The following is a 25537-nucleotide window of genomic DNA, read 5'->3' as shown; positions in this document are numbered from 1 at the left end:
TAGACTGGCTGTTGAATTGAGGTCATGTTATGATTTTTTTATTAAAGACTCAGTCCTTATGTGTTTTGCTGTTTTGAATAGCCTGCTGCATTTTAAAATAAAGGGAAAAAAGGCACTCACATGTGTTCTTAACAGAACTGACACATTTCAAATGCAAAAGCTAAGAAATTACATTTCACACCCTAACACTCATCCAAGGCATAACCTTAAACACTGATAAACTTTCTGAACTCACCTCCCTTGTAACAAACTATTTTTTACATCAACTGATTAGATTCACATATAAATCAGTCAAATTATTCAAACTAGTCGCCGACTGATCTGTAATCACAAGCAATGCTTACAAGGTCATATTGTACCAATACACACATTATTTTTGTAATACCATTTTCAATAAAATGGCCCCAGCTTTCGTTTAATTAACAATTTCACAGTAACCAATTAAAAGACTGTCAACATGTCACAAATAAAGGCAGGCTTAGGCTATATAGGCTACATCTTAATTTGTCTGCATTCTAGGACCAAGACAGAGTTTAAGTCAAGTCCATCAAATTTTTTTTTTTTTTAGATGGGTGGAGTTAGCCGAGCAGCTTAGCCTGCAGTTTAAGCTAGTTATGTGCCTAGACTAAACAGTTACAGCTCCTAGTTTGCAGTCACTCCTTCGTAGAAAACAGAACTACAGTTATTTGTTACAGCTTTCCAATTAATAGGGTAACGTGGGGGTGGCGAAAGAGGCAACCGAGCCACAGAACCCAGCGATGCTGCCTCAGCGTGCACTGACTTTTAGAAAAAGCATATGCTGCACGGCGGAATACCAGAGAAATCAGGCAGAGCTATATCAGAGGAGGTGAGAAACGGATGCCTGTACAGCATAACACCCCCCCATCTGTTTTTTTCCCCACACAATTCCAGAATTCAGTCCTGCTTGACACCATTCTTACCAACAATCTCAACATTTATTGCCTCATCACATTTCCACAGATCTTACAAGTTGTTTTGCAAAACTGTAATACCTCGAATGTCCAAAACCAAACCTGGTACAATGAGATGAGAGACTGACTCTTCAGCTGGTGCAATCATTAGCATAACCTCAGTGGGGCACAACTTTGTAACCCAGGAACGGCTATTATCTCAAAACAGCAACAGGAGTCTAGGCCGAAGCTCTGTAGTAGTCATATCAAGGTCAGTCAGCACAGCAAATCCACCACAAACAAGGGCTTGAGTCACCAAGAGCATGAAGAGAATAGATCAGTTTGCAGTCTGATGGGCACATAGTTCCTTGGTCACTCAAACATCATGGGCTGGGCACCTTCTGCGTCTCTCGAGGTAGAGTTCACCAGCTCACGACGCACTTCAGAAGAGATCAGTGGGTTAGTGTGTGTTCGTAGCAGATCTAGTAGCGCTTCCTTTTGCTCAGATGACAAGTCCTCCTTATAGCGCTGAACAAAAGTGAGGAGACACTGGTGCCAAAGAACGGGCAGCGTCCGCTGGTCTGAACGGAAAGCCAGGAAGTGGAAAACCAAAGCGTCAACCACACGGAAGGGCAGTGCATACTTCTTATCTAGGAGGAGACGCAGGAAGATGCTGTTGGCTCCACTGTACTCCAGCTCTGCAATCTTCAGCATGGCAGCACTGAGGGAGGGTAAGATAAGATCATGTTTATTTTTGCTTGATTAATTAAAATCTTTGCAACTACATAATTAACACAAATTATTACGTTTAAAAACAGCATTAAAAAGATCAATAAAATATTCCCGGTTTGTGCAATTGGCCGTTTTAAAAAATAATACTCCTGGATTCTTGTATTTCAAGTAGTGCTGAACTGACAATAACTACCATTAATTTCCCAGCTTGACCAAGTCCATTGTTCAAATTTGAGGCTTGATGATTTAAGTAAGATATTAAGTTAATTTTACATGTGAGAAGCATTTTCTTAACCTTTGGGCAATAAGTAAAAATAGTTGTACAACTATAGAGTGTTATTATTCCTTTTTCGGGAGCTCCCTCCTGAAGCCCTTGTACTCTTACTTTTAACATACTTCAGATAACGACAGGTTTTTCAGTCTCTTGGTTACCGTCTCAAAGACTTTTGCTAGCCGGCAGTTAAGCTGGACGTCAACAGGATTGAAGCAAAGCTTCACTGCCTGCCTACAGGACCAGAAGCCGTAATACCTGAAGGGACGCAACACTGAGGGAGGGAGAAAAGAGCCATTACGACTAGCAGACAGACCCCATCATTCCTGCCACCAGTTGGGGTGGGTGGGGGAACAAGGGAGCGGGCACGAATATGCACCGAAACAAACTTGGCTCTTGATTGTCTACCCAACCATGTCCACGTTTACACAGAACAAATGAGACTCCCACCAAACCTGGATATAAGTTATATATGTTTAAGGCATTTTCAATAATATCTGCTGGAATCTAATCAGTACTGCTGAAACTTCAATGCGTGTGCACATGTAAGGAAAAGATTACGTAATTTCAGTAGCTCTCCAAACCAGTATTTAGTAAATGTCTGTACCCCAGTTCACAAAAAAAGAATGCTTCAAACTTGTGCCTAGTCTTTCTAAAAATACAACATACTGCTTCTACCATTCTTCTACTGCATGTGTGTACTTTTGCACCCTGTATGCAATTGTATATTATTAGTCCTGTTTCTCTGAGGCGAGAGGTTTTTGAAGGTGGCCAAGCTGCCAAGTTTATTAATAAGGGTGAAAAGAGTAGAAGGGAGATTCAGTCATTTATAAGTGGCATTCAAGGGGAGGGGACAAGAACATACCAAGAACCATGGTCATTACCTAGAGTGCAGGACTGGGATAGAGCACTTGGTAAGGATGCTACCCACGATCACAGCCTCCCTCAGGGAACAGGTGCCAGACTCACATAAGGGGATCAAAATACCTGGAAAGGAAAAGAGTAACTCAGTGAGCTCTACTTGACGTTTTAGAGTGTTCTAACAGTGGAAGAACTGGTAAAATTCATTACAGTCCAACACAGACTAAAAATACCATGATCTATCCCTAGTGTTTCCTGGCAGTTTAGCCAATAGATTCAAGTTTCATCTTACCGCAATCTCTATAAAAGAACAGTACACCCCCCACCAGTCAATCTACACACAATGAAAGAAAAAAAACAACATACAGCATAACCATGGAACAATCATGGCTAAACTACATTCTCAGATTTCCCCGAACAGAAACAGTTTTAAAGGAGTGATTTACAAAAATAAGGCTGAAGCAATCAATGCACACAACACTTTGAGTAAGGTTTTTAGTTAAAACTAGTGGTGCATCAATCGGGAAGATCAACCTCGTAATCTTCCACACAGGAACACAGCTCCATAAAGTAAGCTACAAAGATGGTCAGCACCCGCAATTCATTAGTTAAATATATGGACATTACAAAATAGTGTACAGACTGCACCCTGGTTTTTGTAAATAATTTTTTATTTTTTTTTAAAAACACATCTTTATTCCCATCATCTTGTTCTTTTAAAATCTTTTCTTCCCTGCAGCCAACTCGTTTCGTCCCTTAACAGAGACTTCTTCAGGGCCTAGTATAATGTTGACGTATCAGCCAAAGAGAGTGAGTTAACAAGATTTGTAGCATTCTTTGAACTTTCAAAATTACCATGTTCGAGGCATGTGGGCTGCTGAATTCATATCTGTGCATAGATCGCCGCCTAGTGTTGGGTCCGGATGATGCACATTGTTGTCCTGGAAGAGTCTTCGAAGTATCACGAGATAGGTGACTCCTCCCCTGGACCATAGTGCGCATGGGCATCCTCTCCATCCTTAGATTGTTTTTTTCCGCCATTGGGTTCGGATGTGCTTATCTTAGCTCAAGTTAGGAAAAATCAGTTTAAGGCCAAAAGGCCTTTAGTTTGTCGGTACTGTTCCCGTTCGGTTTCGACTACTTTCTTTAGTGCTTTAGCACCTTCTTACAGCTTTTCGGATCCGCTTGGTCCGAACATCGAACTTCGATCGACGATGGAATCGAGGACTCCATTCAAACGGTGTCCTTTATGCCACGCGAAATACCCACACATCGACGTCCACCCGGTATGCAACAAATGTCTCTCACCGGATCACGATGAGTCCAAATGTATGGCCTGTGCCCGATTCCGCTCCAAGAAGACTCTCCGGAATCGACGGGCGGCAAGATTAGAGGCGCAGCAATCGGCGCCTGCCCCGGCCAACATCTTCAGCGACGAGGACGCAGAGAGCGTGGAAGACGTAGACTCCAGCCCCGCTTTCGAACACGACTCCCGATCGGAAGACGACGATGAGGTGATCTTTCACAGAGAAGAAGTCGAAGAGGTAGGAGACTACAGTGAGGCCTTTGGGGCCGAGGAAGATAGCTCCAGCGAGGAGCTAGGCCCACCCGTCGATACGGAGGCCAAAAACATGTCGTCTTGAGGCTCAGGTCGAGGGATCGCCTTCGGGCCTTACCCAAGATCAATCTCACGGTTCTTCGGCCCCGCCTTCAGGCCCGGCCTCGAACATTTCGCAAGAGCCATTATTACCGAAGACGACTGGATTCCCTTCAGCGAAACCGAAACCAATCGTCGCACCAGTTCCATCGAAACCAAAAGTGAAACTGGTGGTGATCGGCACGAAGCCCTCCACTCCTTCGACGCCGGTAAAGGCCATCGGCTCCGAACGCACGAAAAGGGATTTCGGTGCCGAGCTCACCAAAGCGGATATGGGTGCCGAGCCCAAAAAGAAAGCCCTCGGTCCCCGCAAAGCGCCTCGGCCTCTGGCACCGAAGACATCGGCCCCGACCACCAAAATCACGGTGGCCACCCAGTCTGCGTCGACGTCGAAAACAGCGGCGCCTGCCAAGTCGTCGACTACAACGAGCGTCGATACCTCCCTTCGGATCGATGACCCCATGGCTGCAAAAACGTCGGGTGACGCATCCACACCAACCTCCAAGGTGCCGACCGGTTCCAAGGAGCTATCTGCGTTCTCCATACAACAGGTCGCGGCATCGTTGCAACGCATCAGGGAACGGGCAGCCCTCCGCTCTACGTCGGGCCCCGACACGCACAAGGCTCCAAAAGCACCCTCGGCGCCAACCAACATCACGTTTGGCTTGCCGCCCTCCACGGCGCCGAAAATGTTCGAAATTCGGACACGTGTCTGCCAGACACAGTCCCCATCCACTGGACACACAGATTGAGCCTTCACAGCCACAATTCCATCGACGCTAACACTGGTAGGCTGATGCTCCGCAAGCGGAAAATCACGCCAGAGAGAGGATTGGACTCCTACAAAATCCCTCTCAAGCACAAATTGCCAGCAGGGTCGGAGCCAGTGCTTCATGAACACTTTCAACCCTCCCATCAGGATCCACAGTCCTTTTCTCCTACGCCTTCAGAGACAGACGCAATAGAGGACTATGTAGGGGATGATACCACCTACCCTGGGGATGTCGATCCTGATGAGCACCTGCAAGACCCAGATCAGGCATGGGATGACCCTACAGACCAGGGTACCGCACCAGATACCCATGACACGCAGCTTTACAGCACAAAGACATCTCCCACAGAGGACACTGCTGCCTTCAATGCCCTCATAGAACGGGCTGCTGCCAATCATGGAGTAGAACTCCATTCTGCCACTGTCGAAGAAGACTTCTTGGTGGACACTTTCGCCTCTTCCGAAAGAACGGTCAAAACTCTGCCCATGTTAAAAGGAGTTCTCAAAGCTGCAAAAGACATTTTTAAGGAAACAACCAGGGCACGGGTGCTGAACCCCAGGATTGAAAAAAAATACAAGCCTGCACCCGGAGACCCTATGTACATTAGGGGTCAGTTACCTTTGGACTCCATGGTGGTTGCTAATGCTCGCAAAAGAGCCCATTCGCAAACAACAGGTGATGCTCCTCCCCCAGACAAGGAGTCCAAAGTGCTGGAGACATCAGGCAAACGAATTGCAGCACAAGCAGCAAACATCTGGCGCATTGCCAACACACAGGCGGTCCTGGCCCGTTATGATAGGTCCCACTACGACACACTAGAATCCCTACTCCAACATTTGCCAGATGAATATAAAGAGGCTGCGGAGATCCTCATCAGGGAGGGACAACTCCTTACCAATGCATCCATCAAGTGCGCCCTGGATGCTGCCGACACAGCGGCGAGGGCAATCAACACAAGCGTCATGTTGAGAAGGCACGCATGGTTGAGAATCTCAAGCTTCAAGCCGGAGATTCAGAACAATATCTTAAATCAACCGACTACTTATTTGGCCCCGAGGTTGACACTACCCTCGAAAAAATTAAAAAAAGACACTGACACTGCGAAATCAATGGGGGCTCTGCAAACACAGCAGTTTCGTAGTGGCTCCTTTCGTCGCCCCGGGAGTAGAGGAGCAGCTAGAGTTCAGGGGTCACAGCAGCAGTACACTAAAGGGGGCACACAAAGTACCTATGATAAAACCAACAGAGGTGGATATCGTGGCTCCAGCACCAAGGGCAGAGGACGTGGTTACGGCAACACCAGGTCCTCCCCCAAAAACAAACAGTGACGCCCTCTCCCTTCCCCCCGACCACATAACACCTGTCGGGGGGAGACTCCAACGGTTCCTGTCTGCGTGGAAAACCATCACCACAGACAGGTGGGTCACGGACATTATCCAGCACGGTTACTGTCTCGAATTAACGTCCACTCCACCCAACATACCGCCAAGGCACCGTCCTATGTCCGTAGAGCACTTGGCATTATTGCAGCAGGGAGTGCCAAGTATGCTGCAAAAAGGTGCAATAGAGGTTGTGCCCGTCAATCAGCAGGGGACAGGGGTGTACTCTCTGTACTTCTTAATCCCAAAAAAGGACGGGTCGCTCAGACCTATACTAGACCTGAGACCCCTCAACCAATACATTCTCTCAGAGCATTTCCATATGCTCACCCTACAGCAGGTTCTCCCGCTACTCAGTCAGGAAGACTTCCTAGCCACACTGGACCTCAAAGATGCGTATTTCCACATACCCATACACCCATCACACAGAAAATATCTCAGGTTCACTATTCAGGGACATCACTATCAATTCAAAGTTCTCCCCTTCGGAGTAACAACAGCACCCAGGGTTTTCACCAAGTGCCTAGCAACAGTGGCTGCACATCTACGGAGACAACACATTCACGTCTACCCTTACCTGGACGACTGGCTTGTTCAGGCAAAGTCAGCCCAGCAATGTGCCAGCCACATGTCCCTCACCATTCACCTTCTTCAGAGTCTGGGATTCTCACTAAATTACCCAAAATCACATCTCCAACCCGCACACGTACGACAGTACCTGGGCGCGACTATAAACACTCTGGCAGCCACAGCTCAGCCAAATTTAGTGAGGATCAACAGCATGCAACTGCTGATGTCAAAGTTCAAACCTCAACACTCCCTTCCTGCGCGAGTGTTCATGCAGTTAATAGGCATGATGGCCTCCTGCATTTTCATAGTACCGCACGCGAGATTACATATGCGCCCGCTTCAGGAGTGCTTGGAACGTCAATGGAATCAGGCTCACGGGCAATTAAAAGACCTAGTGTTGGTGAGCGGTCGGGCATACAACTCTCTGCATTGGTGGAATCCACAAAACCTTTGCAAGGGCCGACCGTTCCAAGAGCCTGTTCCACAAATAATACTGACAGCGGACGCCTCTCCCCAGGGTTGGGGAGCTCATGTACTCACTTACACAGTGCAGGGACTATGGACAACACAACAAAAGAAGATGCACATCAACGTTCTGGAACTGATGGCAATCTTCCTCGCCATGAAGGCATTCAAAGTACACTTGTGCAACAAAGTCGTGTTGATCCGGACGGACAACATGACTGCCATGTACTACATACAGAAGCAGGGAGGAACACACTCTCCACAGTTGTCTCATCTGGCTCAGCGCATGTGGAAGTGGGCCATTCAGAGGAACATATTCCTCATGGCGGAACACCTCCCCGGCAAGGACAACCAGATGGCGGATCTGCTCAGCAGACAGCCACCAGATGCACGAGTGGGAGCTACATCCGTCAGTTCTCCAACCGTACTTCCAACAGTGGGGTCACCCAGAGATAGACCTATTCGCCACAAACGAAAACTCAAAATGCCAAAGCTTTGCCGCCAGGTTCCCACATCCACAGTCACAGGGCAATGCGATATGGATGAACTGGTCCAGCAGATTTGCGTACGCTTTTCCCCCAGCGCCATTAATACCGCTGGTGGCACGCAAACTGCGACAACACTCACCCTAGTTGCTCCCACATGGGCGCGCCAACCATGGTACACCACCTTTCTAGAACTTTCCGTGGTGCCGCATCAAAGGCTGCGAATCAAACCCGCACTTTTAACGCAGAACCATGGCGAAATTCAGCACCCAGATCCGCAACAGCTGAACCTGGCAATCTGGCTCCTGAAGTCTTAGAGTTTGGCTACCTAAACCTGCCACCTGACTGTATGGAGATCATCAAGGAGGCCAGAAGACCCACTACCAGAGCTTGCTATGCGGCTAAATGGAAGAGGTTTGTCATTTACTGCAAAAACAATGACATTAACCCGCTGGACGCATCCATTCAAAACATCATCTGTTACCTCCTACACCTATACCGATGCAATCTGGCATACAACTCAATACGTATCCATTTAACCGCGATAGCAGCCTATCTCCAAAACAGGCAGCACCTCTCTTTATTCAGAGTGCCTGCCATCAAAGCCTTCTTGGAGGGACTCAAACGAGTAATCCCCCCAAGACACCCACCAGCACCACTGTGGAACCTCAACTTGGTCCTCACCAGACTAATGGGTCCTCCCTTAAAACCTCTCCATTCATGTGAGATTCAATTCCTCACCTGGAAAGTAGCCTTCCTAGTGGCAATCACTTCGTTAAGAAGAGTTAGTGAACTCCAGGCACTAACCATTCAAGAGCCATTCATACAGGTTCACGCAAACAGAGTTGTACTACGTACCAACCCCAAATTCATGCCCAAAGTGACATCGCAGTTCCACATGAATCAAACTATTGAACTGCCTGTTTTCTTTCCAAATCCACAAAATGTCGCAGAGAGAATGCTCCATACACTAGATGTAAAAAGGGCCCTCATGTACTATATAGACAGAACTAAGGACTTTAGGAAAACAAAACAACTTTTCGTTGCCTTTTCTCCACAACACAAGGGCAACTCCATTTCCAAAGCAGCTATAGCCAGATGGATCGTTAAATGTATTCACATTTGCTATCAAAAAGCTAAACGCACATTAACTATTCCCCCACGAGCCCACTCAACACGAAAGTTAGGGGCGTCCATGGCTTTCCTAGGAAACATCCCTTTACAGGAAATATGTAGAGCAGCCACATGGTCCACTATACATACATTTACCAAACACTACTGTGTAGATGTACACTCAAAACAGCAGGCAGCTGTAGGACTGGCTGTTCTCAAAACTCTTTTTCAGACTGCTGCAGCTGGCACAGGTAGCCGCCGCTAACGGAGGTACTGCTATCTATTCTATGCACAGATATGAATTCAGCAGCCCACATGCCTCGAACTGAATATGCTACTTACCAGTATGCATCTGTTCTTGGCATGTAGGGCTGCTGACATTCATATCGCCCACCCTCCTCCCCGGAGCCTGTAGCGGCTGCAGCACTCAGAATTACTGTATAGCATGGTCATTACTTACTGTATCTACTCCATCACCGCCACAATGGCGAAAAACAATCTGAGGATGCCCATGCGCACTATGGTCCAGGGGAGGAGTCACCTATCTCGTGATACTTCGAAGACTCTTCCAGGACAACAATGTGCAATCATCCGGACCCAACACTAGGCGGCGATCTATGCACAGATATGAATGTCAGCAGCCCTACATGCCAAGAACAGATGCATACTGGTAAGTAGCATATTCAGTACTCTTGTGCGATCTGTGTCTAGTCCTAATAATATAGGAATATCCAATGTTTAAATGTCAAAATTCCACTGTTCCCTCTTCAGAACTGTCGGCAGCGAGTCGTGTCCAAGCATATGTAGGCATCTGAGCCCGTAACTGGCAAGGGGTGTGGGTCTCGGTCTCTTCGGCTGATAGGTATACCAACATTATACTAAGCCCCGAAGAAGTCTGTTAAGGGATAAAATGCATTTGACACAGGAAGAAAAGACTTTTAGAACAAGCAGATGCGAATAAAGATTTTTTTCTTCATTTTTATGTTTTATGTTACAACATTTTTTAGCTCAGAAGTTTAGATTTGAATCAATTCGCACAATAGACTCATTTCATGTTTCTTTCAAACAATACTAGGACATGTAAAAGGGGCACCAATGAAATGTACTCGATGTGTGCTAAGCAGTGACTGGGAACTATGTTCAACAGAACTACTTAAGAAGCAGGGATTCACAAGAACAAACCTTTGAACCAAGCACCAGGCTTGAACAGTGCCTTCTTGAGGGCCATATAGAGGTGGAAGTTGAGACGTTTGTACTCTGCAATGTCATCCCGCACTCGGGGCAGCAGGACCAAATTATAAAATCGTTGGGCCATCTTCTCCTTCAAGTTTGAAGAGAATATCCTACAAGAAAGCAGCAAAGAGAATGACGTGCACATTACAAAATAGAGGATTTCTAGACTTTTGTTCTTGCATTATACACGTTACTATACTATACTCCAAAAGGAAGCTCCCTGCTTATTTCTGTGTTGGAGAAACATACCTTTGTAAAAATGCGCGAGTATTAGGAGGACCAGGTAAGGACTTTAGGGGGAAAAGTGTCACTGTAGGTATGCCAAGAATCACCACTTCTATGTTTAGAGGAGAAATATGTGGGGGTTACACCTACATGTCAATTGGCTTAGGTTTTGCCTCAACTATTAAGAGCTAGCTTAGAGGAAACTTGCGGATCAGACATCAGAGTATGCATAAATGATGCATGCTTTCATACCGGGGTTGATGGCATTATTAGAGTGGAAAACTCCTTAAAATGTAACATTAAACACTGACACAAGCAGCAATATGTTCACCTTTCTAATTCCAGTACCCAAAGAAGCAACTATAAAAAGACATTCTGTAACATACCTTTATACTCACCTAGTGGCCTGATACATCGCGGCGGCTGTCCATGATTCTGGCTCCATGATGTACAAAATGTGTTCCCAGTTGGATAGAGCAGGCACTATCTTGAAGGCTTTGGGGAGTTTCCCACTCCGGTACTTTGAAAGCACCTGCAGAAAAAGGCCTTGCATTACTGACGGTGAAAGCAATATAAGATCTGGCATTTGCAGAATACAGAAGGGGAAAGGAATACATTTTCTTCAAGAACAAGATACTGGCACATCCCAACCAGTATGAAAAGAAGTTTCCTCACCAACCATGTTCCCAGTATTCCGTGACTCCAAGTGGCAAAAGCAATCTGAAACCAGACCCCCCCCTCCTCCCCCCCCAGTATCGCGATAAAAAAAAATGCAAACAATCACAAGACAGTCCTGTCTAGAAACAATGGCTACTAATGCAAGAGTATTCAGTCAAATACAATTGGGAAAACATTGCCCAAGAAGTCCAATTCTAGAATCAGATGGACTGTAACGGCTTGTATAAAAAAAAAATTTTTTTAAACCACACTACCTATTGCTAAGAGTCCCTATTAACGATGGAGTTGTAGAAAACAGGTCAAAGACTAAGTTGCAGCTTCTGCTTGCCTCAATTTACACTCTACCTTTGTAATTTCCTTTCATTGTTTTAGCTACAACTTTCTTCAGGTTGTTTTTTTGTACTTGCATTAGTTCTGCTCCCCATCACATTTTGGCACAGCACATCTACTTAACCTCGTTGATATCTGGGAATATCCCTGATACTCTTATTTGAGACACTGCTCTCAAACTGTGAATTACGAAGCACCCACACTATGTTCCTGGAGCCTTCTCCATCGCTCCTTAACAGTGAAACAACCTGGAGCTGCCCATAAGAGCCTCTTCACTTCTTGAATTCTGCAAGAAGGTGAAGACCTAGCTTTTTAGAGTAGTCCCACTAGGCTGTAGGTGTGCTTAGATTCTCACCTACTCTTCGCCAGGATACCCTGCCAGGTGATACAGCGCTCTACAAATCTGCATAACACACTATGTTCCTATAGAAAACAAAATGTGGCTTTCTTTTTATGAAACCAGCAGATCACATGTTCTTCCATGAGCAGCTTTTCTAGGACAGCCACCATGAAGAGAGTCAGGTGCAGATGGCTTAAAGGCATAGCTGGACAGGAGGGTGGCCCACGAGAGGTTAGGAGGACTTGGGCCTCCTAACCACCAGAATACTACTAGCCACCTGTATCAAATGTCACACAGTCTACTGAAAAACTCTTGACCAAGAGCCACTCTCTTCCAGTTTATTACCTCCTTTACACATTTGTACACCTCTAGTATCCTGGGGTCCAGCTGTGGCATTGGCCGACCGGACACCTCCGACATGACCGTCTCCACCTCAGTTTGCTTTTCTGTTATCTTCTCCATGATGATATCAGCCAGCGTCCACCTGTAGTAGAAGAGAGCCCACTGAGCTGGGATTGCACATCACGGGTGATCAGCCGCGCTATATAAATCTATGAATTATAATGGTGACTTCCGGTCTGGTCCTGCAGCCTTGATCACAGGACAAGGAGTCTGTTTTCCCCATAGTCAGTGAAGAAGCTTCCCTTTGACGTAAATAGAGCAACCTTTGTTTCTTCTGCCCCTTATGTGTAGGGACTCTGGGTAACTGCTCTTTTCAACTGAGAGTATAATTCTCATCAAAGATCTTGCAACTACGATAACAGTGGTGCCCGACTGACATGTCTTAGTTTTACTCTTTGTAAGAACATTAAGCATTTGTTTACAAAATGCCATACAACAGCTTAGTGCTGTGCGGTCACTCAAGCAAGGTAGTCACTAACAAAGATAATACAGATGTGTCATTAAATATTCATAACGTATTGTACATACAGCGGTGGTAAAGATGTGAAAGACTTTACAGGTTCTCATCAGGACATTTGAATTTTCAGATGTTTGATCAGGTTACCAAGTCAGTGAATGATTTAATTCACTTTTTCCGGGAACCTCCGATTTCTTAGGACCGTCTGTATGTCCTGTTCTGGGATAATAATGGGTGTAGTTTCTGCTATATACAGTAACTGTCAGTGTGCCAGAGTACATAGATCTCCAGAAGGAGCTAGAGCAAACCTCCAATAATCATGTCCGTTTCCTTAATCAACGCTTTTTGCTTGCTTCTGTACAGCAGGGATCATTTTGTTTAAATGGCTCGATTTTGAAGTTGATCTTGTGGGAGGGGTAGAGAGGCGGGGAATGAAAGATCTGGTGCAAGCAACAAGGAGGCCAAAAGCTATTCACAGATCAAAAGATATACAACGATCACAGTATCGATGTAAAGTTTTTCTATGAAAAGCCACCAGGGGCAAAGTCGGGTGCTGAAGGCTTAAAAGGCATGTCTGGAGAAGAGGTTAGCCCAAGAGAGGATAGGAGGACTTGTAACTGCCAGCCCAGATGCATATATGTGGTCAAAATAGCTTTCACCTCTCTTTAGTGCCTCTTCCCATTCCCAGCTTTCATTGCAAAAGTTACCAAGTTATTATGTTCATTACCCTTTCAAGACTTGATTACTCCATCTGTTTCTATCTTGGTTCCCCTAGCAAGATCAGAGAAAATGCAGTCACAAGACCCCTAACTTCACATAAACTGCTGAAACATTACATCATTCTTAAAAGCCCATCACTAGCTACCAGTATCACTCCGCTACACTTTCAAATCACTATGTATTACCCACAGAGCAAGTCATAAAATTGGACTGAATTTCTCCACTGCAAAATCAAAATATAAAGGCTAAAGCGCAACCTTAGATAAATGGCTGCACAGCTCCTCTTCACCATTACTACGGAGTCCATTTAAGTGGGAGATCCTTATCGGTTACAGCAGGCAAATTTGGGGATTGTGTTTCTAAACACAATTGTTACATAGACTGACATCTCATTTTCTGTAAATGCCTGAAAACCCAGCTCGTCCCATCTTCAAGATAAGGTTCACACCTAAACTCATGGAAACTAACACTACTAGAATCAAAAACCATCTCCTACCACTAACCACAACATGTGACTATCATAGAATATGCAAACCACACAACACACCACAAGATAACATAGCAGACCCATGTGCAAAACAGGCCCTGTACCATGGACTAACGGGGGCAATCATATTCCAAGATATGAACCAAACGATCAAATGGCAATTAGAGGGTGGAGTCAGATGGCGTCAAAGATGACCACAACTTCTCCGGTTCTCTATGAAGATTCCAATCATTGATCCTTGAGACACTCTCCCAGAGCCTTTCACTCCCTAGGCTGGGATGTGTGAATCGCTAAAGGGTTGGGGCTGCGTATGAATCTGCTTACCAGAGTAGTTAATATATTTGCATAGCATTACTGTCAGTGGAATAAAAAAAACTTTTTAAAAAAAAAAACCTGGCATTTGCACTGCCAACAGCTCTAACTTTAACAAATGTGAGACCTATTGCACTGGAAACACATTTGTCTCGCATTTGTTGGAGTTATTGGCATCATAAATGCCAATGTTTTTGTGCCTAGCCTTGTTGTAGGGTGCAGTACCTTGTGTGGCCAAAAGAGGTCCCTGGGGGCCTCTTTTGGTCCCATACAGTACTGCACCCTGCAAAGTTGGAGCTAATGCCATTGTAAATGCCATTTTTTAAGCCATGTGGTGCAGTACCATATGCAGCCAGAAGAGGTCTGGGACTTCCTTTGGCCACATATGGTACTGCACCCTGCAGAAGATATGGTAAATCCACCCTACCCATAATGCATTGCATGCAAGACTGTACTACGAGCACATTCAAATAGCTATCCATATAGAGTATCCAATTAGTAGCTTTGAAATGTGGCAATAGAATTAATATATTAATTCAGGATTGGGTTGTAATCTATGTGGAGCTGATGAGGGGAAATTCGTAGGTGGTCTTATATAAAAGCAAGATGTCCTAATGAGTCAGTAACCACTGCCAGCCTTGCTTAGGACCAAGCGTGTCCTGCCTGAAAGCCCTTTAAGAAAATAGTGCTCTAAGGCTGTAATTAAAACCTAGGGAGTAACAACAAATGTAGCGCGGCTGTCCTCAAGAGAGGTTACAAGAAGAGACAAGGCGGTACTAAGGAGGGACTACTAGGACTATTGACCAATAGAAAGCCACAATTTACAAAGGACATGGAAAGGAGCTAATTAGAAAGATGAGAGCAAAGTGGGCGGAGCTTCATGACGATTTCCTGAATGTTTTGAAGAGACAGCGCAAGTGCTGCCTAGACAAGACCTAAAGCAGGGGGGGTGGGGGGTTGAGTCTTTGTTTAAAGCATATGTGGGGAAGCAACAAGGTATAGGGGGCTGAAGCAACATGAGGGGGTGGCAGATTTGACACAGATGGAGGCGGAAGCAAACCCGGAGGGCACAGAGAGCAAAGTGGAGCGAGAAGCACACATGTGAGAGGAACATGGAGAGTGGCAGAGAAGTAGTACACGGGGGAACAGCTGGAAAACTTGCAGTCTCATGGACTGCATAAACAAAAAGAAGAAAGTAGTTCATGAAAAGCGAGCAGTGAAAGGCCAAGTAATGTTTTCATACTCCAGGGGAGGTGTACACAGACGAAGGAAAGGCCACAGAAACTGACTAATAAGCAGCAAATAAATGAGTGACACTAATAACAGACAATGGTAATCAATAGTAGGCTCTAAGCCCACTGTAAGCTAACAATATGTCTTGCAACAGACAGGGCATGCAAGGTCTAGTAGACAACACTTAATAAGTGAGTCGAAGGCATTCAAAACTTCCACAGGAAGTAATAGAGGGCCATAAGAGAAAGATAGTGGCTCTCAACAAGATTCTCCCCAACCTGTTTCAGTAGAAAAAGCAATTGTGACAATGGAGCCTACGATTACCTGTCTGGTAGCAGGTGGGGAAACACAGCGACTTAGTTCAAGTTGCAGCAGCATAATCCTTCCTTTGTGAGGCTGATCATGAAAAACCGAGGTGCCAGGTATGGAGCAAAGGTGAAAGTGCGAAGGCACAACGAGAATGGTTTGCAAAAGTAATCAAGAATTTAGGACCCTTAGGGCCAATCAGAGTTAAATACCTAACGGCGTTTAGCTTAATATTTTGTGATGCAGTGTCATTGATTTTAACTCCGGGGAAGGACAGGGATGTCTTCCTCAATTTTAATCTGTGTAGTGTGCTCTTTAATAAAAAAAATATTTCAATATAAAAGGAAATTCAAGCATCCAATTCCCACCTTATGTACTGAACCCCTTACCGTCCCCCAGAACTAGTGCAACATCCTTTAGACGTTTTGCTTACTTTAGTATTTCATTTAACTTTTTTGTTGGTTATTTTCTGTTTCACGCCTCAGTCGATTTTATTTTTTCACTAGCCGACAACGACAAAGTATCTCACCCTCAGTTGTCTGCTGGGTTCCAGTGAGACTACGCTGACCCACATAATTGTCCATATGTAGGACAGGATCTCATGTCTTTGGACCAGATACAAGGAAGCACTGTGTTCACCTTGTTCCTGGTTGTTATTAATTTGTTTTTTGCTGGAATACATTTCAGTAAGTTTGTGGCCAACCACTGGCAAACTAGTGAGAATTGTTGCCAGATCAAATAGGGCATGTACAGAGGCCATTTCAGAGCAATCTGACTGCTGGTGTTTAAAAACAAGCTGTGCATCATCAGCATACATGTAGAAATGTATGCCCATAGCCTGTGAGAGTTACACTCTGAGGACCAAATAGATGTTAAAAAGTACCAGACAATACTGATCCCTGTGGTAACCCAAAAGATGATAACTTAGACTGAAGCTTAAAGGGTGGAAGGAAAATGGTTTGTGTACAGCATGTCAGAAATGGCTCAAACCAGCATGCTGACAACCAGTCACAGCACAGATGTCTCTTGTACTCTGGAGAGCAGGATGGCATTGTCAGAAGTATTGAACGCTGCTGACAGCCCTTGTGAACTTAAGGCTCCCCTATCCTGTTGACTACACTATGTCTAAGGTCATCCAAAAATTATTTGGATCCGAGGTGGAAATCACAGGTTTCTTTAGAATGATCCTCTTTAGAAAACAATGTGTAGAATAAGGAAGTTTACTGGCTTAAAATGGAGCACTACACAAATAAATATTTTACTCTTTACCTTATCGGTGGATTCTTGTTCATGAACTTCTCAATGGCCGCCTCATCTTCGGGGTTTACCTGCAGGTCCTCGCAGTAATCCCCCTGATCCATATTTGCTGCTTTATCCAGAGAAGGCCACTCATCATCGGAGTCAGAATCTTCTTTCGCCCCTGAAACATGAGCAAAGGATTAATGTAGCAAAGTTAGGGATTATGGATCATGGATATAGGGTGCTATAGGAAGGTACCGATGGTCTTGGATTGATATCTAATGCGGGTAATATTGTGGTCACTAAATATCAAAGCGGGTGGGGGGGGGGGGGGGCTAAAGCCACAGATTACAGACTCTCTGCCAACATCTCACCACTCTTCAGCAAGCTTAGAGCCAGCCCAAAGACGGGTCCATGTACAGTAAGGAGTCCGGTACTACTGCTGGGAAAAGGGGCACATACAGCAGTTGGAATTCTAGGATTTTGTTTCCAAGCAACACCCACTACATTTGTCTAGGACATGCATGCGAGAAGAGGATGGCCATATTGCTGAAAATTTAAATAGAGAGACAGGAAGACTAGACATTTCCAGACCAGGAATACAGCAAACTGTGCATGGGGACCCCATAGAGAAGCCTAGCTCAGATATGCAATGTTGAAGTTAGGTTGGTCATGATGTACCAGGTAACTAACCTACTACTTCCCTTTTACCAGTCCACCGGTCACTGCTCCACATCTACTTTTCCAAACCACAGCTTGGGTAGTAGACAAAGGTAACTGGCACCATGGGTCTGCAGATTACAATGGTGGATTGTGGGATAGGGCACTGACAGCTGCACAAAGGAAAAGAATGTGGTACATGATGGATGATTATAGGATGGGTAGGAACACATGACGAGGCGAATGGGGCTAAGAGTGGGATGGGTAAAGCAAGTTCTGGGTGTTAACAGGAGAGAAATAAGGTAAGAAGGGACAGAAGCGAAGTGTATGAATGGTAGAGGAGATTGACGCAAGCATTGATAGCGACAGAGTAAAGGGTATACTATAAGCAGGGGAGCCAAAGAGGGCAATAGAAATGGAGGGAAAAGTAGTGGCAGCGCATGAAAGGGAGGGGAGATATGGGATTAGGGAGGGTAGGAGAATGGAAGGCCGTGATCTTCTTTTCTCCTTCCTTCCCCTATCCCATATCTCACCTCCCATCCATGCGCTGCCAATTCACTTCTTTTTCAGGGGTGAAGAATGAGGCGGGGGGAATGGGGTAGAGAAGGGTGGATGTGCACGGATGAGAAAAGGGAAAATAGTGGGTAAGGAATGGGATAAGAAGAGCGAGGAAAAGTAGGTTGTGATTGAAAGAGGGAGACTCAGTAAAGGAAGGATAAGGGAAGGAAGAGTCACGTATAAACAGGAAATGCAAGGAAAGGAAGAAGATCAAGCACCAAGACATCTGACTGCTGTATGCAAGAAGCCTAGGATACACTTGAACTCTGTGAGTTAAGATTATTTTTGTTCAGAACTGTGTAACAATACGGTAACACAGCGTTCTGAGCACTTCTGCCAAAGTTGTGTGTAATTTGAAGATCACAATATCTAACACTAGTAATATGGCCAGGTGGGTTAATGCTCTTGTAGCAGAAATAAGCTAGTAACTTGCAGGCTGCACTTTACAATGGCAATATGATTCCTACTCAGGTTGATGTACCTGCTGTCGATAGAGCGCGTAGCTAATAGTTATACGAATGCTGCAAGTCATTGACCGCTTTACAGTAAGGTAGCTCCGGTTGCTTCCCGCAAGATCTGCATTATCCTGCCAGCAACATTCTTTTTATCCACGTAGAACAGCTTGGGGAGTTGTAAATGAATGTGCCTGCTGGAGGCCACACATTTCAATCTCAATAAAAGAGCATACATATCTTCTCCAGGGGGCAGTCTCTCACCAAATTCCCTTGAGAGACCATAAGTTTGAAAAAAAGGATCTAAAAAGTTTGTTATTGTTCTTTAGATCTTTGAGGGACAGTTAAGCGTTCTGCTGAAACAGCTTTTCACATGGTCTCCCAACTCGCACTGACAGAATGCATCCTTATGCCACAACACCACTCAACTGGAGTAGCTAAGCAGAGGGCTTTAAAGCAGTGAGTCTTCTCAGGTCTAATTTTAGTCAAATCAAAAAGGTCTGGGTCAACACCAGATCTTATTCTTTTAAAACTGGTACTTACAGGGCCCTGTGTTAATACCCTCAACCGAACAGGCAAAATACTGATCAATTTCTCTAAAGTGACTAAACGCCTTAATGTTACCCATGTTAGATATGCAGCCCTCATTTAGATTTCAAGTTATACTTCCATCTTGCATTCCCTAAAAAGGGATTGTTTTTCCAGATGCATCTCTTTGGGCTTTTCCATGCTTTGGGCATTTAAAGTGCTTACTGTGAACCGAACCAACACTAGATGTCTGGGCAAGTTCAAGTAGGTGGGTAAGACAGTTCAAGTAGGCGAGTGTTTGTGAAGGACAAGGACTGACTCGAGTTTAGGCTGAAGGCAGTGTGATTTTCTCATAGTGCTAGCCAGTGGGTCATAAAGGTGTTCACATTACATGCAAATCCAATCCATGGCGTCTCTGCAGACCGCCCCAGGCGATGACAATCAAAAGCGTATAGAGGTACACAGCTGCTGAAATGTGGACAGTGACAAAAGGAAAAGAAAATGCAATGTTTGCAGGTGAAGGTGTGGGTTTTAGATCTGGGGGTAATTAGAAAGAGCTAACAATACAAGCATTGGAATACCAACAGGTCTCGGCCATGTCAATGTGCATGTCTTTTAGCCATGTTGTCTAGCAGCACATCTGCTGTTCAACATGGCTGAAAGTCCAGAATCACAGGATGTTGAGCCAACACAGAGTCCCTACGCCCCCCATGTTGAGATGATTGACTCGCCCCTCCTAACACAAACAAGCATTTACAATGCAGTAGGTCTCGCAATTACATTATTTGGAGCGATTGGCATTGAAATGGTTTAAAAAAAATTGCCTTTGTAAAAAAAACAAAGAAAATGCTCTAATGCAAACTGACAATAGCTAACTTTTTGGTAACTGCAAAATCTATAGCATTGCATTTGCACTAGTGTGAGTTATCGGTATTGTAAATGGTACTGGTCCTTTCACAAAGAGGAAGGGTACACAAGCATTTGCAATGCAATAGGTTTCGTACTTGCGAGATTTTGAGCTATTGGCATTGTAAATGGCAATGTCTTTTAATGATTTGTTAAAGAAACCTGCAATAATAAAAGACATTGTCATTTATAATACTAATATGTTAATGTTTCGAAAACGCGAGACCTATTGCTATGCCTATGCTTGTTTTCCAATGTTCAGGGGGACAGGACTGTATAATATTCGTTGTTGTATTGCTAGATGTACAGGATTTGTATACCTAGACATGTGGCATGCCAGGCGCCATCAAGCACTGTGGGCAGTGCATGCGTCATGGACTGATGATTAGTAAACATCTGGCACAGCTATCGCACCGTTTCACTATTGCCTCAACATTGCACGTCCAGCACGACAAGCACCTGATGGCTTCCACGTGCGTCCCTCGAATAACCAAGAAACCAGTGGGGGGTGTGTGTGCGCAGAGCTGTGTGCGTGGGGTATGTGTGTGTGTGTGTGTGTGTGTGTGCTGAGCTGATTGATGATGATTCAAGTCCGAAGTGGGGTGGGTGGGTGTGTGTGTGTGCAGAGCTGTGCGCTGTTATTCAGGTCTAAGGTGGGGAGTAACGTAGCAAGTGCCATGGACCATGTTGCAAGCAAGAAAATAGCCCTTTGTGGCCACGGTTCGGACAGTAAAATACAGCATTGGCACGGTTCAATGGGCCCCACGAGCTTCTGGGCCCCCGTGCAACTGCAGTTGCTGCACCCCTGAGCAAACACCTGCAGCACACTTTGCACCACCCCCTTGGAGCCCAAGGGAACACTCTCCTGTGCATTTAGCGTGGATGTCATGAAATGCCCCTTTAAGCACAGAGCAAGTAATTCTAATCCGGATATTTGGCCAGTGTCCCATACACATTATTACTAAAAGTCACAATTTCCTTCATTCCAGGGTATTCCAGTGCAGCAGCTTAGGCAAAATCCGCACATCCATGCTAGAGAACATTTATTACAACTCTGAAAGGCTAAAAGTACAACCTGTTCCAGTCTCAGGCCAGCGTAGGTACTGTTCAGCTGCAGAGCAGTTTAGTTTGAAGAGGGTATTCAGTCGAGCAGCAGACCCGAGGGGCACCTCCTCCTATGCACTACAACACTGACAGTGTGGGGCAAAATACAACAGTGGAGACGGGGACCCTTTCTGACCTCGGTGCCAGCAATAGCCGTGGTTTAAGTGTAACAGAGCTGCCAGCCCTCCTCTACCCCGCACTATTCCGTCCATACTTTTGGGCTCAGCAGAGCACAGCATAGCAGTAGATGTGACTGCTAGTCCTGGGCTAATCAGGGTGACGTAGGGCGTAGAGTCTCAATCCCTAACCTGTCCCGCTAGAGCAGCAGGGCCCAGGGGAACCCCCTCTCCGGTGCCAGTCACAGGCACAGCAGGGGGCAGCACAGAGCCACTCTTACTAAAATAGTGCATGTCAGAGGCTTCACAGGGGTACAAGCATACAGTAGCAAAGCCTGGACCCTCAATGTAAATGTCCACTCATAGGCTGAGCAGGACACAGTAGGGTAAAGGAGCGGAAAGCTCCCTTTCCGTGCCAGTCTCTGCCCAGCATAATGCGTAACCGTGTCACCCATGTGCCAGTCTCAGCCCTGGCACTTCCTCACAAGGACGCAGAATTATTCAGCTGCAGTTTAGGGTCCATTCACTGTCCAGAAAAGAGTCTCAAAGCAAAATAAAATGTGGCCGGCAATGGGGCGAAGCAGTGCAACAATCGGACAGCAATGGCAGCTTGTATACAGCTACCCTGGCAAAGTCATAATCTGTACAGAAACACAATCAAAACAAACACAGAATGGGCTGAAACCCCCACACACCACCATGCGGTTTTACGTCAAAGAATTGTGTGAGTTGAGGATAGCAATTCAAACACCATGGGATAAGACTAACACAAATGCACTTTTCAATTACAAATCAATATGTTGTTCCAAAACAGGGGGACATGTGCATTGGAAATAAATGCATAGGTCAGGGCAGCAACCGTGGCAGCATGACGTATCATACCAAAGACGCACAACCTGAAGCTGGCACTAAATTTATGAAATAGTGCTGGGAGGGGGCGCGCGGCTGGACAGCGATCAGGGCAGCGTGCAATCCGCGTGCAAACACTGTAGACCTTCTCTGGGAAAGAGGAAGCGCGCGGACATAACTGCTCTGTGGAAAAACATGGTCAGGGCAGCAGGGAGTTCACGCATCCTGCAACCACAACTTTGTAATCCCAGAGTGGAACGAGCGACTCTGGAGGAAGCAGGGGGCAGAAGCCAGAGTGGATAAAGTTTCCAGGCAGGGAGCGGGCCCAGACCAGCAGCAAGCCAGAGAGCGCAGCAGCAGCCCCAGCAGGCTGAGCTTCACACCCCTCCCCACCCCCGGCTTCTTCTTTCGCTTTGTGTGCCTGGCGAGCTGCTCCTCTCAGGCTCCAGGATGTTGAAAATGCGCTCGGGGAGGGCCGCTGGCGAGGGAGGTGGCACTTTCCACATCGGGGAGGGCCGCTGCTGCCCGATCCCTGCACGATCCTGCAAAGAGGGGCCTATTAGTTCCCCCAGCTCTAAAGAAACTGCTTAGGATTGGCTGTCAAATCCAGCCCATCTGCTGCAATCATAATCAGTCTCAACTGAATGGCTGACACATCTATGCCTGCAGCAGCCCAGGTTAGGATAACCAGTGCAAGGAGAGGGATGCTGGGTGGAGAGAGCAGAGCAGGCTGAGCAACTCCATTGTCTGCCGTGAACCGGGTGCGTGCTCTTAGGGCCGGACGAAAAGGAGAAAGGGCGATAACAAAAAAGCATCCTTTTCAATAGGAAGCCACTGTTTAGCATAAACGTTGATGCGACCCAATGGAAGTGATGGGTGGGGCTTCAAGTCCCCTTCTGAAATCTCATTGACAATATGTCTAGCAGAGCAAGAAGCGCATGCGCGCTGCAACGCTAGGCATGACCTAAAAAGCGTTATGACATGGCCTGCGCTGGCTGCATCATAACACTTTTTTCAGTGACTGTCAGCCATGCTGAACAGCAGGTGTTCTGCTTAAAACATGCCTAAAAGACATTCCCATTGACAAGGTCAATCACTTGGGCATTGCCGAGATCTATTGGCTTTGCAAGTGCTTGTTCAGTGTTGACAGTTTCTTGCTGAACGGAAGTGATAGTGAGAAACAGTTGAAGGGCTTTGAAATAAATCGAGTATGTGGCGTAACAGCCAGAGCTACCGAAAGGGGAACCAGGTTCAAATCTCAGGGTTAGCTGAACAATTTGATTCTGGGCAAATCACTTAAGTTTCCCTCGCCTACGAAAAGGAAGGTCTGTGTAATGTAACTGGTGAGCACTGAAAGTGCTCCAATACAGTCTGCTGGCGTTAGTACTATGGCAATATGGAGGACAGAACAAGTGCTCCAATACTATCGATCATCCACACAAAAAAAGCAGCAACATGAAAAGTAGTGGGAAGACAGGTCAAGCAGGAGGGTATGGGGAGATGGGTAAGCAACAATGGGAAAAACATTTATTGGCAAAATAGTGTAAGGAGACATGTATTAGGTCCATGAACTATGAGAGAGCCAAACACAAGAAGAGGGCATGACGCCTGCATGAAGAATGGCTTCTAGGAAACTAGAGCGACACTGAAGTTTACCAATGGTAGGAAGATGGGCAGCCTGTATGCCCACAGATAGAACATATGTCTCATTGAGACAGCGCATGAGCTCTCTAGCCGAGACCTTAAAAAAATAAAAAAAGAAGAAGTCTACAGTGAAAAAAGACATTGATGACAGCTGTGAAACAGCGCGAGACAAGAGAGAAAAGTTGTGAGACCATGAGGGAGGAACTTCAAAGCCCACTAGTCCAATGCAGAGAACTTATTTTTAATTTAGTTTCGTATTTTCAAAACTGAAACATTTTCACTTCGAATTTAAAAGTCATGGTTACACGTTTCTTTGCTAGAAACAAGCATTAGCAAAACCAAGGTTTGTTTTTTTAGAGGCATGATATTTTTTGGTTTATATGTTTGAATGCAATAACAGAAAACTCACAGATACCCAAATAGGGCTCAGGGTACAAATAGACCGAGCCAAAGGATTTTAGTTCACATGCTTTAGGTGACGCCCCTGCACCAGGATTCCTAGCTTCATTGACCACACCTTTTAAGAGACCCCAACCTCCCTTTCTTCTTTTTTTGTTCAGAGCAGGAACTCAACCTAAGATACTTGAGCACTTACATGAGCACCAGTTACATTACACAATGTCACTCACATTCGTTTATTAAACAGATTAAGTGATTTGCCAAGAATCACAGGGCACTGACCGGGCGCCGAGATTCGAACCTCGTTCTCCAGTTCCGAAGCTGGCAGCTTTGGAGTAACGTCACATTCTCTTGCGCCTTAAAGCCCTTGCAATTGCTAAGCAATTGCCATACTACAGCTGACTAGTAATGATGCACAACTACGCTCTTACAATGAAAGATTCCATACACTGTAATCATTCTTAAAGAATGGGGACGCTCACTTGCAGAAAGAGAACAGGGGACGAGTTATCTCCGAATCACATATCCCTGGTTTTGCTTCCTTACTGCCACCTACTATGTAATGCAATTTCCATCTGTTTTTCTTTACAGTATGTATGTAAAGCTCTCCGATACCTACGGGTCAAGCTAGCGCTATATAAAACTTTAAAAGTAAAAAAAAAATATCCTGCTCTAGTTTTCCTTCAAGGTAGAACTTTAATCTGCAACACACATTCAGCTCTGCCATACCTCGTTAGCCCTAATGTCTTCTTATTCCCGTCTACCCGACAATGGTTCTGCCTTAATTAATAGTTCCCATCTCACTCGTACCAAGCACTGTGCTTCTCCTCGCAGGGGGGCCCGTTCCCGGGCCATGCTCCTCCTCGAGCTCTCTCTGCTGCGCTGGCCTGGCCTGGCGCAGGATGCGTCCGCTCAGTTTGTCATCCACGTAGCTCTCCTCGGGACCAGAGGGCTGGGCCCTACTGCCGGCGCGCGCTTCCCGTGGAGCGTCGGCCTGCAGTATCTGCTCGGCGAGGCCTGGGCCGCGCGAAGCAGCGCTGGCCCGCGAGCTTCCACGACCCCGGTTACGGCCTTCCTTCGGCATCTCCGTTAGTCCCAGTGGCCGTTGAACACACGTGCCCTGCGCTCTGACAACGTCACTG

General features: G+C 45.8%; 1 protein-coding gene across 1 annotated transcript; it reads right to left on the bottom strand.

Moving 5' to 3' along the window:
* On the bottom strand, nt 1-25537 carry LOC146869557 (bystin-like). Its single transcript, XM_085606135.1, has 7 exons — nt 25206-25537; nt 17210-17360; nt 12369-12507; nt 11074-11207; nt 10400-10560; nt 2799-2901; nt 1-1632 (listed from the first exon to the last, which is right to left on the bottom strand). The coding sequence occupies exons 1-7, from the start codon at nt 25477-25479 to the stop codon at nt 1284-1286; spliced, it is 1311 nt and encodes a 436-aa protein (XP_085462261.1). The 5' UTR covers nt 25480-25537; the 3' UTR covers nt 1-1283.

This window comes from Triturus cristatus, chromosome 1_1, assembly GCF_964204655.1.
Source record: "Triturus cristatus chromosome 1_1, aTriCri1.1, whole genome shotgun sequence".
In the NCBI taxonomy this organism is placed as follows: Eukaryota; Metazoa; Chordata; class Amphibia; order Caudata; family Salamandridae; genus Triturus; species Triturus cristatus.
This window is presented reverse-complemented; position numbering and strand designations above follow the sequence as displayed.

Coding starts and splice junctions, on each gene's coding strand:
- LOC146869557 (XM_085606135.1), bottom strand. CDS start 25,479: ATGCCGAAGGAAGGCCGTAACCGGGGTCGTGGAAGCTCGCGGGCCAGC. Junction 11,208..12,368: donor TGTACAAATGTGTAAAGGAG/GTAATAAACTGG, acceptor CTTTTTCTGCAG/GTGCTTTCAAAGTACCGGAG. Junction 1,633..2,798: donor ATCCCAGTCCTGCACTCTAG/GTAATGACCATG, acceptor ACCCTCCCTCAG/TGCTGCCATGCTGAAGATTG.